An 8,222-nucleotide genomic window follows, 5' to 3' on the forward strand; every position below is an offset into this window, starting at 1 on the left:
TTTTTTTTTTTTTTTTTTGGTACCAGGGATTGAACTCAGGTCCTTGTGCTTGTGAGGCAGGAGACGGAATCACTGAGCTAAATCCCCAGCCCTGGTCATCAACTTTTAATTGGTAGTGGGTTCTGTGGAGATTAGTATCACAGGACAGATATTTGAAGGGACACAGATGAGATACTGAGAGAAAGAAGAAAGTGATGACCACACAAAGCAAAACCGAGAGACATTTGGAGGCAGGCTTCTGATTAGATTTTTAATCTGACTTTTTGTATGTTTTTCTTCTTCCTTGGTACATTTTTTAAAATGTTGTCAATCCTCCATTAACTGCACTTTCCGTTTCTTGATGGACTATGGGAGTAGGCTTTGGTTTTATCTCTCAAAATGTGTGCCCTTTCATCCAAAGACTTAGCATGTTAATGCCATGATTCTGGGGTACGGTTAAGGGAATGTCATCCATCCTCGTAATCTTGAAAAGGATAATTTCACAGGGGTTGCTTCAACGAAGCTTTGTCTTTCTGTTTCACAGGAATCACCACAGTGCTGACAATGACAACCATCAGCACTCACCTCAGGGAGACCCTGCCAAAGATCCCTTATGTCAAAGCAATTGACATTTATCTGATGGGCTGCTTTGTGTTTGTGTTCCTGGCTCTGCTGGAATATGCCTTTGTAAATTACATCTTTTTTGGTAAGGGCCCTCAGAAAAAGGGAGCAAGCAAACAAGATCAAAGTGCCAATGAGAAGAACAAACTGGAGATGAATAAAGTCCAGGTAATGTATTATTACTAATATTACTAATAATGCTTACTTCTCCCAGATTTATCAGTGCAGTACCCAGGACAATCATAGCAGCAAACAGCTACTTATAAAATCTAGTTTATTTTGATTAAAACTCAATCAACAATTCATTTTGCATATTTGGGAAATGAAGACTAAAAAAGTTAGGCTGAAGGTTATATAGATTAATACTATATTTTATTAGTCAGTTTTGCGTTACTATGAAAAATACCTGAGGCAGGCTAGTCTTATAAAGAAAAGAGTTTTGTTTAGCTCATCGTTTTGAACTCTTAAATTTCAAACAGCACAGTGCTGACTCTAGCACTACAGTAGATGACGGCGGCATGGGCAGGAGAAAGTGGTCACATCACGCAGCAGGAACCACACAGCAATTCAAGGATCCTTCCACTCCTTCAACTTCTTCCCAAGGCAGAACCTCCAATTAACCTACCTACCTCCTGTTGGCCTCATGTCTTAAGGTCCGACCTCCCAACATCACCACACTGAGAAGCAAGCTTCCAACACACGAACGCTGGAAGTCACACTTAAGCCATATCTGAAGCATCATACATACCTAACCCTGGAACTCGAGCCCACGTTCATCATTACTGATTTCAAATTATCTGTCAAAGAACAAGGCAAGATCTATTTGGTAAATAAATAAGAGCAAGAAAGTGAATATACTCTGTACTCCTAAGTGGAAATGAGGCCATACCCACAGAGATTACAGGCCCAGTCAAGTCATGGAAAACCAGACTAGGAATTCCACAGATATTTTTCACAAAAAGGCAGGCAAATTTATACCAAAATTCAAAAACAAGAAAAGACATGTTAAGATAGGGCAGAATGTTTGTATCAGATGCACCATTCCACAAATAAAAAATTATAACTACTGAGAAAAAAGTTAATTCTGGGGCCAGGGATTTAGCTCAGTGATTCCACTGCCTGCCTCACAAGCACAAGGTCCTGAGTTCAATCCCCGGTACCAAAAATAAATAAATAAATAAATAAATAAATAAATAAATAAATAAATAAATAAATAATTCTGCTTATTACATGAGACACAAAGATGAGCAAAAACTAGAAAAGACACAAGGTCCAGTTCAATCCCCGGTACCAAAAATAAATAAATAAATAAATAAATAAATAAATAAATAAATAAATAAATAAATAATTCTGCTTATTACATGAGACACAAAGATGAGCAAAAACTAGAAAAGAATCAACCCTCCAAAGAAGAGAGCCATACAGTGTAAGTCATCAGCTGTGTTTATACAGCTTTTCCTGCAGGCCCCTCTCCACTCAGGGGTGCATGCAGCAGAACTGCAACAGAAAACTGCAGTCTTTTGGGGTGAAGGAGTCCAAGGGAGATTTTGATCCTTCCATAGTTTCTGAAATTCTCAGAAATAAGTGAGCCATGACAGGTACTTAAAATCTGAATATAAACTTCCATTGAATCCATGAACTACAAATTTATAGGTAAAAATGCCAGGATGTCCAGAGGTGGGGAATAGCTAACATCTAAAAAATAAACAGCAACCAAAACAAAATAGAGATTTTAGTTTCTGCCCACCTTGTGGGAGTCAAAGTTTGGAGTTTGATGCTGTAGTATTAGGGGATGTGGTAAAGACATTAAGCTTTCCTTTAAAGTCCCAAAAGGATCATGCCAAAGAAAAAAATCAAGTTATGAAAATAAGGATTTCCCTTGGGGTAAAGGAGAAGTTGAAACACACCCTCCAAAACAACAAATAAAACTAAGTACCACATATTCTAGGTGCTATGTTAATAATATAACAAAACCCAACTTTCTTCAAGGAAAATAACATTATTCAAAACATGTACTGTATAATAAAAAAAATCACTAAACATGAGACCAAACAGGAAAATGTAACCATGATTTAGAAAAACTGTAGCCAATAGAAACATGCCTTAAATAGTGGTTTCAAAGATAAATACTATAAAATAACTAACATATATTTAAAAGTCCATAAAATAGCTCAGAACTGAAAACAATCAAATATCCTATAACAGGTGAATAATTAAAGTGTAGCACATTCATACCATGTAATACTAGTCCAATACAATAATAAAATACTGATACATGTGACAATTTGGATAATTCTCAAGCATTATACTGAGTGAGGAAAAAAGCCAATCTTTCAAAAAGTGTGTACTTTTTGATCCCATGTATATAACATTCCTGAAACAACAAAATTACAGGGATAGAGAACAGACTAGTGGCCAGAAGCTTTAGTAGGAAAGGCAGTGGATAGGCTTAATGATTAAGAAGGGACAGAATGAGGGAGATTTTTGTCATGGTGGAATAGTTCTGCACTTCGATTGCAGTGGTAATTACACAAAATCTACACAAGTAATAAAATTACACAGAACTATGCACATGTTATACAAATGTCAGTCCCTTAGTTTTGCTACTATATAGTAAGAAGTTAGGTGAAGTACAACCAAAATTGAGTGAAGAGTCCATGTAACCATTCTGTGATATCTCTGCAACATTCTAGGACTCTGTAATAATTTTAAAATAAAAAGTTTAAAATACAGAAAATAAGAAAATATGAATACAATGAATAAAGAAACGGAGTTTTGAAAATCAATGAAAACTAAAAGAAGAATCAATGGAAATCACAAAATTGAAAATTTCATTAGGTAAATTAATATCACATTCTAAGCAACAGAGGAAAGAATTAGCAAGATTAAAGGCCAGGCTAGGCTTCTCTGAATTTCTCAGTTCTGACCACGAATGCTCCTATTTTGAGATTTGTTTAACTGACATCATTTATATTTTGTATTCTCATCATTCTCACAAGATCCTGTACTTTTCTACCCTAGGACTTCCATAATAAGGAGGACATTTTGTTTGCCTCTCTCTTACTACACAGCAGCTTCCTAAGCACAGGCACCACGGAATTTGTATATGTTCTTTGTCTATGTTCTGTACTCAGAAAGCAGAACAAATACCAAAGAAGTACAATAAAATGAATGAATGAATGAGTAAATGAAAGATTAGTTTGCAAAGACTACACCGGGCACTGACTGTTACATCAAAATGTTTTATAAAATTATGTCTTCACAATAAGTAAGAAAAAAAAAAAAATCTGCCCCAAACTGTTACTGTCCCTATCACTTTGATTTTAAATTTTAAGTCTGCGTTATATCAAATCTGCTATAATTTCTGAATCGCACTGTCATATAATATTACATATAATCTTTAAGGGAGTGTTCTAGCTGAGATTGTATTGACTTCTTCATATTCAGATGTAATGATACTGTGTTACCATCTCATGCAACTTGTTTTAATCATCCCTGCAGTCGCATAGATATAGCAGATGTCAACTTCCTTATCCTTTTCTAAAACCAGGGGCTCAAAGAGACAATGTCTCAGTAACAAGCTTCACCTGTCTAGTGTATCATCTCCATCAGTTAAACTAATAATGAAGATTGCATAGTATTTTAAAATGCTACCCTGTGGTTAAATTTAAAAATAGAAGATATTAGATTTCCCCTTGAATGGTTGGATGAGCTTCCTTTTTCCCTTTTAGATGCTTGTCAAAAGTTAATTTAAATAGCATGTATGTTATGGTCCCAGACAACTTCCATTTTTAGGGATTCTAATACTTACATGGGCATGTTGAACACGGAGTGGCATGGTTCATAATTACACTTTGTTTTTATGGTCTCTGCTGGGCAGTCGGGTCAAGGCATGTCTGTACTGAAGCTTCTGAATGTAAGCCTGGTATTGATTTATATCTCCACCAGCTGCTCTGCAGCATTTTTTAATATGAGTACAGCTGCTGAATCCAGGCATTAGGAGAGTTTTATTCTCCAAGGTGATAAAGATTATAGATTCATGAACCCCTCAGGCATCATTGGAAACTAAGGACGGTATTTAGAGTTTTGAAAGATAGATTTCACAGCACAACAAGACTTTAAGTAAGCTACCTAAGGGACACTTCTATACTAACCTGGAACTTTTTAGTTGTAAATGCTGGCCACAATGCCTGTCATCTGCAAATAAATGTATTGGATGAAATGGATGTACGGAGAGTCTGTGACCAGAAACTACTCAAAGTCATTCTAACTCCTGAAAGACAATGGGGAATCAACTAGAGGCTCACTCATAATGTGCAGTCACAACCCCAAAAAGCAAGAAATAGAATTTTTCCCTTCTGAATTAGACACTGGTACTGTGATCTGGTCTTTTCTTTCCTGTGTCTGCTTTCTGTGGTAAGTCATCTAAATACTGTCAGGCAGCTTTCTAAATGTAAATCAGTTGTGCGTTACTATGAATTCCAAGGTGCAAAAGCATGTGAAAATGGGAATCACAAAAGTAAACAGCTGCATTCTTAACTCCAGGTTGAAACAGCTCCTTACCTGTTAGCTTTTGCTCTTGGATCCCACTTCCACTTCATCTCCTCACCTTCAGGCCAACTGGAAAGCTTAGCTTGCCTTTGATTGTTCTCACTGAGCATCTTGAGTTGTGCAGAAATCCAGATTTTCTGCTGACAATTTGTGCTAATAGTTCATAAGCTTCTTTAACCCTTAAACCTCTGGTTTGGTTCAAGTCTAGCCTATGTCCAGAGTTTTCAACAATCTGTTTCCTTTACAGGAATTTCTCTCTCTTCCTCTCCCTCTCCCTTTTCCTTTTCCTCCTTCCTTCCTATTGTCCATTTTTCTCTACCCAAACATCTAGGATCCTTTTGATGGATGAGAAAGAAATGTAGCTTACTAAACTGGCTCAAGAATGAAAAAAAAAAGTAGAGGGACTTATTTCAGCTCACACAACTGTAGAGTCCACGCATAGTTCTATTTTCGTATGAGCCTATTATCCAGGTGTTCAAATAGTGCCTTTCAGACAGTATCCCTTTTCGTCTCTTCATTCTGCTTTTCTTAACATGGCCTTATTTTTAGTAGATCCTTCTCCCATGGTAACCTCAAATTCCACATTTGTCAAGCTCTACAATTCTAGCACAAAAGTACTCTTATTCCTACATAGTTCTAACAACAACAACAACAACAAAAATCCAGAATTTAGTTTTGGATGTTTGTTTGTTTTACTAACTGGGATCATATTCTTATGCGTAATTAGGGCTTTCAACCAGGAAGGTGGAAAATACAAAATGCTCAGATCTAGGCCATGTGCATGTTCCTGGTGCTCAGAAATGCAACCACATTCACTAAAGGAATATCAAGGCAGTGTTGTCAAGGTAGAATGAGACAGGTCAAACCAATGGGCAGCCTCCACAGACAGTTAAGATTCTTAGAAGACTGGTATAAAATGCAGACTTAGAGGACCTCACTCTGGAATGAAATGAACTCAAATCTGTATTATTAGCGAGCTTCCCAACTGATTCACATGTGCACTAATGTCTGGGAACCACAATCCCAGGGCACTAGAGATTCTACCCACTCAGTTACCCATGGCCACTGAAACTCAAACAGAACTTAGAAAGATGGCTCAAGTTAGACTATGCAGAACTTTACTGGGCCCCTCCTTAGCTCTGTGAGGACGAGGAGTAATTAAAAGCACGTGAGCTAATACTCCATTTGAGGAAATTGAAACAAGGGTACACAACTACATTTTAGAATGAAGATGATGATACTAACAGTAAAGAAAACCATGAGAAGCCAGCTAGATAACAACATGGGCAAGAACATTCTGGGAGAGAAGTCTAGCAGATGAAATTGTCCTGAGAACCTAGGAGCTTGAAAGGACAACCAACAAAAGGCCAGTGTGAATGGAGCAGAGAACTCATGGGCAACAGCTAGGAAATGAGGGCAGAGGACTTCCAGAAGCCAACTCACATGGTATTTGCAAATTAGTGTAAGAAATGTACATTTCTTTTTCTTTTCTGTGGGGTGGGGGGTAACTCGGAGGGACTGAACTCAGTGCCTTTGCACTGAGTTACTAACCTACACCCAAGCTCTTTTTAATTTTTTTTTTTTTGAAACAGTCTTGCTAAGCTGCTAAATTGCCCAGACTGGCCTCAAATTTGCAATTCTCTTCTCTCTGCCTTCCATAGTACCAGTATTACTGGCCTGCACCCTCCTACCCACCTTAGATTTCATGCTATAACTTGCAAAGTGGCTAAAAGATTTGAGTAGAAGAGATATATACCCCTTGCACTTTTAAAGCATCATCCTAGCTGCTATGCAAAGCTGCTATGCAAAGCAAAGACCACAGGGTTGCCATGCTGGAAGAAAAAGGTCAACTAAGTCGAGAGAGGATGTTGGAAAGCAGTGGTCAGATCAGGATGTTTTGGAAAGTCTAAAACACAGAAGGGGGAAAATGCAGAATAGGAAGGAATCTGGGTGTCGTGCCTTGTGTGTAGATGCTCCCCAAAGCCTCATGGGGTCATAGGTAGGAGTTTCGGGAGGGGGCTGGATCTACAGTGTATGATGTTGGGATTAAGGTCATGATTCTGGGACTGATTAGTGGCGCAATGCTAGGATGAAGTGTACCCCACCCTAGGTGTGAGTGCTACCTGCCCTAAGAATAGGTACCCTGGGTAGAATATAAGGGGCAGAAAGAGGACAGCTATTGCCACTACCAGTCCCTTATTGCTTGCTACTTGCTACTTTGCTGCCTTTCCTCCTTCTGTCTGCTGTAAATTATTGTTCCTCTTCAATGCCCCTCTGCCATTGCCACCCTGATTTAGAGCCAGCCAACTATGAACTGAAACCTCTACAAACTGTCAACCAAAATAAAATTTTCCTCCTTTAACTTTAGGTATCAGGTGTTTTTTCTCAGCAACAAGAAAAGTAAGACACTAGGATAACTTTTTCTACCTAGATAATGTTCTGCACAATTGTTAGTTGCCTCATTTTATCTTTATCTTGTTTCCTGCCTGTTTCTAATACACAATGGTTAGGTTTACATATGTTCGTACTAGACCACCTACTCTTTCTCAAAATAAGTAAAGTTTCCACTTCTGCCATTAGATGTTAGGATATGTAAAGAGATGGAAACATCATGAGAAGAGCCTCCTACAGAACCCCCTCACAAACAAGAAGTTTCATGGACTCCAGGCTGAAGGATCAGGGCTCAGCAGCAGTAATGAGATGATGGACTGACAGCACAGATGTGGGACGGTCTACAAGATGAGGGAGGCTGGGAGCTGTGCCTGTTAAGGCTTCTGCTCTGTACAGGGGAAAGTAGCCATCCACACTGCATCGCTTCATTAACTAGACTGTAGGCTTCTTGAGGACAGTGACCCAGTTCATTTTGCAGCTGTACATCACTTGGCTTCCCACTCTGTACTTCAGAACTGCTCAGTAACTAAGACTCTTTCTGAATTGGTCATCATGACGGAAATAACTTATTGTTGGCAAAGTAAATTGAGCCCAGAGTTATTCCTCACAGGGCTTTAAAACTGCCACTGAAAACAAGATTATGTTTTATTTCAATTACATTGAAATGAGTTTTGCTATAT

At 38.3% G+C, this 8,222-nt stretch overlaps 1 protein-coding gene across 2 annotated transcripts in view; it reads left to right on the forward strand.

Annotated features, from left to right (window-relative positions):
* The window catches only part of Gabrb1 (gamma-aminobutyric acid type A receptor subunit beta1), a 382,896-nt gene that overhangs the window by 357,965 nt on the left and 16,709 nt on the right, over positions 1-8,222 (forward strand). Inside the window, exons 8-9 of one of the 2 annotated variants that reach the window (XM_033758852.1) lie at positions 524-768; positions 1,080-1,611. In XM_033758852.1, the coding sequence (XP_033614743.1) occupies positions 524-768; positions 1,080-1,220 (386 nt within the window). In that variant the 3' untranslated portion in view covers positions 1,221-1,611. Of the gene's footprint in view, positions 1-523; positions 769-1,079; positions 1,612-8,222 lie in introns of those variants that run through there. The other variant, XM_010640191.2, reaches the window with a different exon arrangement.

This window comes from Fukomys damarensis, unplaced genomic scaffold (genome assembly GCF_012274545.1).
Source record: "Fukomys damarensis isolate Sample0158 unplaced genomic scaffold, DMR_v1.0_HiC HiC_scaffold_35, whole genome shotgun sequence".
Lineage (NCBI taxonomy): Eukaryota > Metazoa > Chordata > Mammalia > Rodentia > Bathyergidae > Fukomys > Fukomys damarensis.